Consider the following 12,685-nt stretch of genomic DNA (forward strand, 5'->3'; position numbering starts at 1 on the left):
AAATAGAGTTATTAGAGGAGACCAAGGCCAAGATGAGTGTAAAGAGGGGACAGACACTGCTTCTACCAAGTTCTATTTGAACAATATTCCCATTGTTGCACGGACAGCTGTTTAATCAGACACCCTCTTTCTCATAAAGCCTTCAGGGTAAGAAAAGTGTTCTTTGTAAAAGATTTTGGTTTTAAGATAAGGTATAAAAATATATATGATAGCCATTTAACACCATTTTTATACACTTCAGGCAAAATGTCTGTTTTGCTTCTCTGTGTTTTTGGCTCAGCTAGTGTAAGTAGAGTCATGATTATTATTTTCTATTAAATATTTGTTTAGTAACTGAGAGGTAGGGAGCCTTTGGTTCTCTAAGTAAAAGTCCCATTCATTTTCTACAGAGACATTTTTCGGTGATGGGCACAGAACTTCAAAATTTGGGCTCGCTTTTTCTCCACAGCAACAGCCAAGGCTATTAGTATAGTATTCAGAGCGATTCACTGTACCAAATTGATGAAATAAATTTCTCCAAACAAAGTTGAAATGACTAAAAACGATGGTCGTGAACTAAAAATAAAGCAATGTGACATTATCGTTTCTGTGTTGAAGAACATTGAGAATATCAGCAGTTGGAACAGGATTTTACTAAATATTTCTGGAACCACTCTAATACAATTAACAAAGAGCATTCTTTTAAAAAAAAATATTTTTCATTTATTATAGAACTTCTGTCTCACCACCATTTGCAAGTTTTTTTGAACTGCAAGTTTCTTTTACTCGTGCATTACATTATAGTACAATAGCTTCCATCAACACACGCTCGAAACCCAAGCCAATTTACTCTGCATATCTTTGAGCATACTAAATTATTTCACATTTTCATCATGAATGCACTGAAAACCCAGTTACAACATGTACTGTAAGTAGTATGGAATCGGGGGGGAGATATTTGCATGTTATCTCGTGAAGCTCCAAGAAAGTCGTGCAAATCAAAGCTGTTCACGGCTGGCTTTGTTTAAAAGATCACACCATTTTCTTTTCTATGAGACCATATGTGTTTGATTATGTATTCCCTCCATCTGCCAAACAGGTTATTGCTGTGCTGTTGGTGTGATCCCCCATTCAAATGATCTGATGCTAGGCACCTCACAGCTAATGCTCTCATTACAGCTCAGACATGCTGAGAAGAAAAGCTCGACTGTGTGCATGTATTAATGTGTGTTGGGATTTGTGTGAGTAAGTGTAAGTCATGCGTACATATGCTTGTTGGCATATGACAGTAATTATTTTTCCATGCAGATCACTGTGCATATTTCAACCATATAGTATGCCTCTTAGCGTATGTGAGCCTGTGTGTGTGTGTGTGTGTGTGTGTGTGTGTGTGTGTGTGTGTGTGAGAGCTGTTCAGTGGATTGGATGAAAATACATATTGGGTTGAGAACACCATTAGTTGAGAGTCAGCAGTTCTGCTGAATGGAGACAGAGGGGGGAATGGTCTCTATCATGAAAAGCTTCCCATGGTATATTCTCAAGGCAGAGAGAGAGAGAGAGAGAGAGAGAGAGAGAGAGAGAGAGAGGGATGAGATGATATATGAAACCATTAGGCTCCTAACACCTAAAACACTTAGTTCAGCTGCATGTGTGCCATTACTACCATTACACTATATGCTCCAGGCTCCATGGTAACGGACAGATAGGAGGACAAAGGAAGTGGAAGACAGAGGAGTGAGATAGGAGGAGAGGAGTGGGATGACCCATGTGATAGAGAGGTTGCGTGATGTCATGCATTACTGATAGGAAGAGGAAAGGCTGGTAATGTGATGCTACAGATAAAGTAGGAACCTCTCTCGCTCGCTGTCTTTCTCTGATGAATCTCTACAGCCCTGCTCCAGTGCTAATAAAGGAAGTGAAGTGATCTCTTTAGCCACAGATTAAGATTAAAATGGAGGTAATGTCATTACATACGGTGTCTTTATAGGATACAGATCGCTGACTTCATGGAGTGCGTAGCCTCATCTGCAGATAGGATTTCTAGAAGCATATATGCTTAGATTATATCAGAGGCAATCCCAGTCGTGTGCCAATTAGCGTGGGAACATACAGGCGGCTATTATGTGTCTGTTCACTAGCAAGCTGAAGCACAGTTTCGAATGCGTACTGTATTTTCCCAGTCTGTAGCCTCAGTTCATTAATTGTACCCAAATGTACTACACATGACGCTTTACAATCAATGCCATATTCTTCCTGAGACCTTCATTTGTATAATTACAGTAAATAAAACAGACAACTATGGTTTCATTTTTTTATGGTAATCACATAAAGCCATCCCAGTAGACCTTTTTTTACTGCAGACATTTTGACATTAAATAATAGGGTAAACACAGGTGTTAGCAATGGTACTAATTAAGACTGATGAAACGGACACTAAATGGAACAGAACCTTAATTAGTGTCATTGGTAACACCCAAAAAATGTCTACTAATTTGTCAGGGGTATTTAATTTTTTTTTTTCTAATTATTTTTTTTTTACTATGAGTACATGTAGCATCTTAAAGGAAAAGCTTTCCTGCAAGTTTTGAATTCTACTTTATTTTAAGAATACAGGCAGCAAGTCATGTCTTGGATTCTGCCAGCATCAGTCAGGAAAGCACCATTGTTCTGCTTGAAGTCAAGCTGTAACTTTTTTAGCCAACATTATGCATTGTGAACGCTGTGTAAAAAAAAAGTTGTGCTGAACCTGAAACTGTTTCTTTTTTTCAATTGTTTCAAAATTGTGTCAACACAATATTGGTGTTAGTATTATTATACAGAACATAACAACTGAACAACGACGCAGCACATAAGACCCATGATACAGAGAGCATCTTTTATCCCGGTATACTTCAACTATAGGGATTTAAGTGTCACTTTACATTTTCAGCTGTGCTTGCAGATGATAAGGTTGGTCAGTCGGTCCACCAGTTTGGTCCAGACTGAAATATCTCAGAAACTATTGCCTGGATGGATTGCCTTAAATTTTTGTGTAGACATTTGTGGTCAGCAGAGGATGATCCCATGACTTTTCCTCTAGTACCACCATGCAGTTGACATTTGTAGTGACATGTCTACTATTAAATAGATTGCCATGAAATTTTGGTTCAGACACTCATGACTTTGGTGATTTCATTAGTCCAATACTGTACCTGCAAAACCAATGACATTCAGTGATTCAGTGACATTCATTCATGATCAGTTTTATTTTTTGTTTAATGCTAATTAACAAATGGTGAACATGGTAAGCAATAAACACCCGCATGGTAACATTGTCGTTGCGAGCATGTTAACATGCTGTCAATAGCATTTAGCTCAAAGCACCAATGTGCCTAAATTCAGTCTCACAGAATAACTAGCATGGCTTAAGCAGATTTTATATGGCACTGTTCAGTCTCCAGATATTATCATTATCACATCCGTTCTCATGGTATAGGACATCAATTGATTTAACATCACTCATTAAAAACACATGTCCTTTTAAAATTAAATACATCCATTAATCTGCACATCACTGCCCCGCAATGACATTTCCTTTTATCATTGTTTAAGCCGAGGCAGTCAGAAGTCTGAGGAATGGTGTCAGTGTGACAGTTTATTTAAATTGTGTTAGAGAAATGAGAGTTGTGAGTTTCCATCTATAAGCTCCATTTGCCATCTAATAGGTTGCACAAAAAAAAATACTGAATGAGCTTATTAGTTTTTGAGTGTTTTCAAGATTCACCTCTTTTACAATATTTTGGCATTATGATGATAATCGTCATTCACAGCTTTTTGGTGCAGACATCTTTACTGCCCATTGTCCATGTTAAAACCCAACAAGAAGGCCCTTACTCCAAAGTTTTGGGCAGGTATAAATCAATTAAATAGAGCAGAGAAATAGGCAGGCTGACTAAACACTCTGGATTAAAATCTGCTTGTTTGCTGAATTGATATTTTGCATATTTTAACTGTACTCTATTAAGCTTGCACGGTCCCCTAGGTGAACCGGTGGGATGACTTGCAATACTGCAGAGTAGGGAGAAGCTGAATGCATAAATATATGATGTGGGCCGATGGAGGATCCCTTGGTAGAGGTATAGCCGAGGTGAAAGAGGTGGAGAGGAGGAGGAGGAGAAGATGAGTAATCTTAATAGGCTTGACTGCAGGTTTTATCTGTACATCTGTAGGTGCCTGTAAAGGAATCTGAAGTCTGGAATCTGGATACATATGCAAGGACACGATTCTGTCAGGTTTAAGGAGAAATAAGAAAACAGTCCACCAGATAATCACAAACACATTCCTTTCTGCTCTATGGATGTTTGAGGTTGAGTGATTGCATGGCCGGTGTTAAAACTACAAAAATTGGTATCTAAGAGCAAATGTTATGGTATAGCCAATATTAAATGCTCAGGTACTTTATAGGCATACAGGAATAAATCATTTCAAACGGCTTCTTTCGAGGATCAACCTTATTGTTCGGCTGTATATAATTATTATAAGCATACAGGAATAAATCATTTCATTATTGATACTCACTGGCAAAAAGATGGACTAATTGCAACTGTGTTTATCTGTCTTAAGACAAATGTTAAAAATTCAGCTTTTAATCATCATTGTCATTTGCAGAGTTAGATGACAACTTGCCGTGATGTTTGGAGCTCAGATGAAGTCCGTTTTTTAACTGTGGCTGTATTTTCTTTCAAGGACAGGTGGGATGTTTTTGTAGACGGATGCAGAACAGCGCAGATTTTGAAGCAGCCACTTACAGTTTTAGGAAGATTACTGCAAATAAGACTTACCCCCAGGAGACCATCTTCATCTGGAATATAACTCCTTTATCTTTTCATCCACACAGCTGGAAGTTTCAACCACAGACATAGCTGGAAACGTTGTCGAGGGACCGGCCCAACTAGTGATCACTGTCATTGACCAAAATGACAACCGGCCCATCTTCAAAGAGACACGCTACACAGGAGAAGTGCTTGAGGGATCCCCTACAGGTAGGTGACATTGTTAAATTGAAGGACCCAGGAGAGGCTGTTATTGGATTTAGCTGGACAGCAATATCACACACGCTGTGATTGCTGCACCTGAGATGTCCTCTGATCGTAGGTGCAGTTGTGTTGATGATGATGTCTACATTTGTGTCCTGAGCCCAGGGGTTTGTATGTCTTGTTGTGGGGATTAAGTAAAAAGCTCATTGTACATGGCTTAATAATAAAATAAACATGAGAGCACTGAACTTCTCAAGTTGCAGAGGCACCTGACCTACAATATATCTCGAGGCCACATATTTATCATTTCAGGACACCAATCACATGGGTGTACACGTTTCAATGGCAAGCTGACAAACGGCTTCTCTCGAGGATCAACCTTATTGTTCGGCTGTATATAATGAATATTAGATTCAATTCATATTCATATTTAAGCCTTTAACACAAAACACAAACACAAACATCATGCACACATTTTGTTATATTTTTGCTTCGTTTACATTTTCACTAGTTATTAAAGATTATTTATTATTATTCTATATAAAATTTTAAAAAGAATAATGCTATAAGTCAAATTATTATATTAAATTTTTATTGTGCATTTCGTCTCTTTTTTTGGCAAATCAATTACACTTGAATATAAGAGAGTCTGTAATCAAAATTGTACACACGCATACAAACAGAACAATTACACTAATTGTGTAACCACAAAGGGGACATGGAAAGAAACAGAAATTATTTAAGAGGTTCTGGACCAACATGATATCAATATTTCATTTTCTAAAATCAATGCCAGTATATCGCAACAGCCCTAACATGAATCTGATAACAGCATTTTGTACAAGAAACATGTAACAATTTGTTGTTGATGTTAATTGTAGTAATGTTAGGTTGGTGTAACTCTAAGAAACTTTGTGAAAATTGAAAATGACTTTGGCATTTCCCAAGTGTTATCAGAGAAGATATTGTGCCATTGTGATAGAGAGCATTACACGCCACTACTTACCCTTCATGGATCCTTTGTATAGTGCTGCCATGAAGGGGCTGAAAGCCACAAAACTATTTCTTCTTTTTACTGACATTGTCCCATTTTTCTACACACAAAATCTTATGACATCAAAATAACCTGAAAGATGCTATGCTCACATTGGCAGTAAATACCCTCTTATAACACCTACTACACCCCCTTTTCACCCTTCCCTTCTCTCACTCTCTCTCACACTAGAATAAATTACAAAAAAGATTGATCATACCAGTAGAAGTGTTTCTTACCAAAAGTGTGGAGCTGTGTTTTAGCGTATACACTTGTACCTGACGACATTACAACAAGGCAGCCAGGATCCTTCAATCTGAATCCAGTAGATACAGATTTAACTGTGCCAATCGGCTGATTGTGAGTCCCTGCAGTCATATGGTTGTCATTTCAGTGTTCAGCAAGGCGTTGTCAGCATGCCTTTAACTTCAAGTGTGTGATGTTACAACTACAACACAATGAATTCCTGGAGGTGTTGTTGCTTTACTGGATGACCAATTTTAGGTTGCCTTCTAATGTCCTTTTCAAATCTACACAGTTTGTCATTGTGGCTACAAATTATGGATCAGCCTGACAAATAAAATAAAGAATAAAATACTCATGAAACTGTAAGGTGTAGGACCACTGGTAGTTTCAGTGCATGAGCTGAAATTGGTCTAATCAGAGGAGGAAAGATCAGCCAGAGCTCACTGAGGAAATCCACCTTAAAAGCTTTTATTTTGAAACATATAATTTTTCTTGTGCTTTTTCACACCTCACTTTAATACTAATATTGCCTGATTTTTTTTTACATGTATTGGTCAACAAAGACATGCTTGAGTAAAATGTCTTTCCTACATTTATGAAATAAGAGAAGAGGAACAGAAAACATTCACTTCCTTTTCTCCTTCTCTCCTCTCCTCTTCTCTGGAAGAAGGAATTTGAAAGCAAAATACCATTTATATAATCGATTGCCAAGTTGTTTGACAGTTACCTGATTCTGATGATAGATATATACTGACAGATTGTTACTTTATGGACTATGGTAGGAGGCTCTGCACTGTACTTTCCTCCGCATCCCATCTCATGGTCAAGTACTTCAAAATGAATCATTCTGAGGCAAAGCTGGCAGAGCCTTTGAGAAGACTCTTCACCTCTGGCTTTTAGTTTAAATCTTAACGTTCTCTTAGATGCATTTGTCACTTTGTCACCGTAGCTTCTTTCTTGGTTCTCTGAGCTGTTGTCACTGCTGTCACTGCTCTGTTATTTTAATGTGACAGGTGTGCCCTCACTGGGCTGAGATATAAATAAATGCTGTTTGAATGTACAGTGTTTCTATTTCAGGAAAGTTCTACTTTTCTAACCTAATGCCACCTTTAGACAAGCTGAGTTGTGTGTCCCGACGATGCAGTCTTTAAAGCAGGGGAAATGAAAATTCAACTGTGGTGTGAATGACTGTCATCCACCATACAATGGTTATATGTGACATGATGCTTGGGTGCGAAATATGTAGGTGGTTGCATCCTGGACAAACTGTGTGTTGCTGTTCACTGCCAAATTCTCTTAGGCTCTTATTGTTGAATAGATTCCTACATAAGCTGATGGATCTGGATTTACATTTCTGCACCTACAATATTAAATTGGTTTCTTTATTGATGGGGTTCTGTGGTATACCTGCTCTGGACATTTAAGAGAGACTGCACTGCCTTTTGAAGGAAGGAGGTGGTGATTTGATTTGCTTTTTCTATTACTGCCAGTTCCTACCACACCTACTGAAATTACTCTTCTTCATCCCACAAGGTTTCCATAGTTGCACCACATGGTGCTCATGACGACATTAGCGAAAATCAGTTGCTTCGCCCTGTGTGCTCCTGCTGTTCACCTTGAACTGTGTTCCACTGATTCACTGGAAAAAAGAGACCCTCAGGTCTAGCTGTCAAGTGTCTTAAGGGCAAACATGTTGCAGCATACGGATTGTTTGGAGAAAAACCTCTGTTGAATGTAGGTCCCAGTCAGGTGGTTAGAGGTAGATATCACGGACTGGAAAATAAAAAAACTACTGCAGATTTCTACCACAGCCCTCACTATGTTTGTTCTCACATCATTAGCACAAAAAAAAAAGGCCAACAGACAAAAACTGTAAAATGGACTTCAGGGACTGCAGATGAAAATTAGCTTGTATGGCTAAATCTGGCATATATCCATGATGGACCCAAGTGCTCATGTTAATTAATGTGCATTGTCCCTTCTTAAATAAAATAAACATAATCACCAACAGAGCTTCACAGATAAGAGGGATCAGTCAACAGGCAGGCAGAGTAAAGACAAACAAACACACACACACACACACACACACACACATACTCAAACACCGACAGCTTCCCATAGAGACATTTTGAGCGGTTGTCAACTTCATGCTGAACTTGTGTTATGAATTGCTAATGCAGACATTGCTTATGCGATGGTATGTATTAGGTAAGCAACAGCATGTCATTACTGGCTATACAGAACAGGATAATAGGCTGACAAACTTGCACAGTTGAATCTTGTCAGCATAATACAGTCAAGATAGAAAGTGCAACGTGATGTTTTGATCCTGCGGTGAGAGAACTGAAATAACAGAATTCAATTGTCAGGCAATTGGCTGTTCATTCCATGCTTACATATATGATTTTGATTATGTGGGTTTCTGACCTAATTCAGAGATTGTGTGTTTTTACTGTAACTGTCTACAGTTTAGCACTCACAATCATAGAGCCCATGCAGCCTTACCTGCTTACATAGTGTTTTTAACCACATAAGCCAGAAAAGAAGCCCAATGGGAGCCAATCGGAAATATGACAAATCCCCAGCAGGAAAATCTCTTATTGGTTTGGCCCAAGTGAGGGCCAGACCTCACAAAACGCCTGAATCATCATAGTAGTTTTTAGCCCTAACTCTGTTTAGTAGACAAGTTAACTCTGACTTCTGCAAGCTCAGCACCAATACATTTTTAAAAAAACTCATTTTACATTACTGGGCTAGATCTGATATCATCCACCAGAGACCTTCTTGCTTGACGTGATAGAATTGAATTTGGCTTTATATGCAATTATTTGATACTGTTTCCTTTATTTTATTTTATTTTTTTATATATATCAGTATCAAAGACACTCAGTAAATGCTCTTATAACCCCGAGCTTCCTGTAAGCTGCCATCTTCCTGAGTGGATTATAGCCTTGTTGAATAAACCAAAGTGAGCAAAACAAAATGAACTGAAGTTTGATTTTATTCTCAGTATGGTATCATCTGACAGCTCCTTGGCACTTTAGTTGCCATGGATGCCAGATCTAATTGAGCTCAGAGATAAGATGAAGGATGCATGCTCTGAAGACTGTGTTTCTTGCATATGCCTGCAAATCTGTGTACTAAATAGTCTACTTAGCCAACATGTCAGTTCAGCTTCAATGATCTGTCTAGCAATAAATCAATCATTCAAATTATATTTAACACCCTGTCAGTTCCCATTAGGTTTCCTGGTCAAAAGTAGTAGATTATACATAGATGCACAGATAGGCAGCCATCTACCCATGCTTGCTGTCAGCAATGTTCATGGTTATTATATAAAGCAACCAGCAACAAAGGGATATGTCATATTTGAAATGGTCCACTAAGTAATGCAATGCCTTGTAAACAAACAAACCGACAACAAAGTCAGATAGTTATGTACACCTTCAGCTCGATATGGTGAACAGTTGCCTATATTTACACATTCAGCAGATACAGAATAACATTATCATTCATTTGGAGTCATGTTTCTGGCTACCTGGTAAATCTAAGTCCAATGTTCTCCCTGGTTTCAGCTCTGAGGGAAATATCTGGCTCTGTGATAGACAATACGCTGAAACCATAGACTGTATAATTAAAAACAGACCTGGCCTCTGTGAGGTCACCCTGCTGACAGCCCCTCAGTGTGGTGGCTCTGGCCGTTGCCATGTTGGCAATCTTGTGTCGGTGTAGCTGAGGCAGGCTAAATGAAGCCTGGTTACTGAAACCAACCGCCTGTGACTGCACTCACCTGTCATTAAAAGCAGCCACGCTGTTAATTATGCATAACTTTAAGCCTTAATATAATTTAAACAGGTGAGCTATATAAAAAATTCTACCCATGTACAGTTGTCATGAACAGGGGATTTAGCTATAGCTTTTTGTACCAGTAAACAATAAGCAACTTTATTTCTGCTGTAAAGTTGGGCATTGTAATATGGGGCCTTATAGAGATTGATCACGTCTGCAGCCAGCCTTGTGGCCATTTGAGGAACTGCAGTTTTTGGCAATTCTATATTGGTTTCATGCCAGCCACGGAGGTTTCTACTTGGCTTAAACTTGCTATAAAACTCCATAAATTTCCATAATTCTCTGTGGGTTCAAGACTATGAACAACCCCTGGCACAAACATGCAGTTAGAGACATTGTTTAAAAAAAACGTGTGGAAGCTGTCTATAAAGTTATACTAGATGAGGGTGACCTTGTTCCCTCCCACTATATTCACCTATGGAACATGGAGCATATGTTTAAAAAATATAGTCACATTTCTTAACTTGGCTTTGTTTCAAATCAAGGGATTGTGTGCATAATAATAAATCCCTGGAAGGCAAGCCAGGTAAAGACAGCTAGAACCACGTGAGCAAGACCCAAAGGAGTGAAGGGTTGCCCACCAGAGAAAAGGGAGTGCTCCTCTTTCACCACAGAAAAGAGAAAAAAAAATCCTGTTTCATAAATCCCTGTGTTAAAAAATGATTTCCTTGCAGCTAATGTTGTAGTCTGCGGATATCCTTATCTCCAAGGTCCAAGAGACCAAACTGTATTGAGAGTTCACCAAAATTAATTGTTGAACTTTTGACTCGCCTTTTACTACAGCAAAATGTATCACAAACTTTTTTTTCTTTTTTCTGTTTCAGATCTTGTTTGGGTTTTAACATTTATTAACATATTTAACTAACTGAAGATTTTTTACTTTGTCTAACTCGTGTTTTTTTCACAGTTAAATTATGCAAGTTATGGGAATACCTGTTTTCTGAAAGAACTCTTATTTTGAAGTGTCATTTTATTTTTTGTTGTGTCTCCCTGCCTCTCTCTCTCTTATGGCTACAAAACCTTCAACCAATGCTGTCTTCAAAAAACAAAAACTCTATACAGCCCTTTAAAGCATGCATGAGTGTATAAATTAAGTTAAATTGTATGTCGTGTGTGTTGTATGTGTTCACGCTTTTTTGAGAGAATATGTGCTCTTCCACAATGTGTGTGTGTGTGTGTGTGTGTGTGTGTGTGTGTGTGTGTGTGTGTGTGTGTGTGCATGAGAGAGATCTGTTGCAGCGCAGTGTGTGTGTTATACAGTAGTGGATGGGCAGCAGGGGAAGCTGTAGGGGAGAATGTCACAGTGCTCTGACATTTCTGTGCAAACTGATAACAAAGGCAGCCAAAGCCTGAGTCTCCTGGCAAGCCCTCTCCTTCCTCTCTGTTTACTCCTCCACTCTTCATTTTTTTTCTCTATCCCTCTTTATCTCTCCCGTTCTCTTTTTCCTTCATGCCCTGCATTCCCTTGGGCTTTGTGTACACGCTATCCAACTCCCTTTTTCTCCTTACTCCCCCATATTTGCTGTTTTGCTATTCTCTCCATCTTTGCCCTGTCAACTTACTTTTTCATAACTATGGGTATTGACTTGCTTTCGCCCCCACCTCACCAGGGGCTGGACCACATCATAACTTTTTCAAATCAAGTTTGGACCAGAGAGTTGATGACTTGCAATGATATCTGTGTTTTGTTGACAATGCTTCATTTATTCTCTCTGAATATGTCATGAATAAGAAAACATCCCAACTGACAACAACTGCAAGAACAAGGCCGGTGTTATTTTATATTTTCTTCATGGTAACAAACACCATGAATTGGCCAAAACCAAAAACGCGTTAGCCTATCTGTCAGTACTTTACAATTTCCCATCCGTGTCTGTTGCACACAGGCCCAAACTCAATCATTTCCACTGAAGAATAAAATCTTTTCTTTGGTGGGGGGGGGGCTAGTTTCAGTGAAAAATGAATATATTTTGTGCTCTAGTGAGTATTAACAGCAGCAAGACTATGTACGGGGGACCGACCTTAAAATAACCTATAGTGCCAGTGCTATGTTCATTATAATAAAGGAAACATGTCACCACAGCAACTGTGTGGCTCATTGGTGGGATTCTCTTTCCTGTATTACATTAGCATTTTTCCACATTAAAATCAACTGAATATTTCATGTGAGACACTCGCTAATACATACAGTTTGAGTTGTATTGGTGAACTGAGCTGTTTAAGTTAAAGTAAAATCCATGACATTGAAAAAAATAATGCAATTAATGTTAATGTCATTCTTTGTATGATAATACAGTTTGGTGCAGATTAATTTGAAAAAATGAATGTGATGTTAATGCTGCAGAGTTGCCTCTCACTGTAACATAATTACATAATTTAAGCAAGTGTCAGTTCATTTTTAAGTCACGATGGACGGAAACAAAAGTCGAGTGGGCTGCAATATGGTAAACAGGACTGTGTTCATAATTTGTAGTTTGGGCTGAAACATCCAAAATCACCTGTCCTGTCAGATAAGATGTATTTTAGAGTATCACTTCAGGACAGGTGAAACTATCTAAACTAC

The 12,685-nt window shown here is 38.5% G+C and overlaps 1 protein-coding gene across 1 annotated transcript in view; it reads left to right on the forward strand.

The window, feature by feature from the left end:
• Positions 1–12,685, forward strand: part of cdh13 (cadherin 13, H-cadherin (heart)) — a 318,397-nt gene that overhangs the window by 146,238 nt on the left and 159,474 nt on the right. Inside the window, exon 7 of the mRNA XM_051381597.1 lies at positions 4,856–5,000. Within this exon, the coding sequence (XP_051237557.1) occupies positions 4,856–5,000 (145 nt within the window). The remainder of the gene's footprint in view (positions 1–4,855; positions 5,001–12,685) is intronic.

Source organism: Dicentrarchus labrax, unplaced genomic scaffold (assembly GCF_905237075.1).
Source record: "Dicentrarchus labrax unplaced genomic scaffold, dlabrax2021, whole genome shotgun sequence".
In the NCBI taxonomy this organism is placed as follows: Eukaryota; Metazoa; Chordata; class Actinopteri; family Moronidae; genus Dicentrarchus; species Dicentrarchus labrax.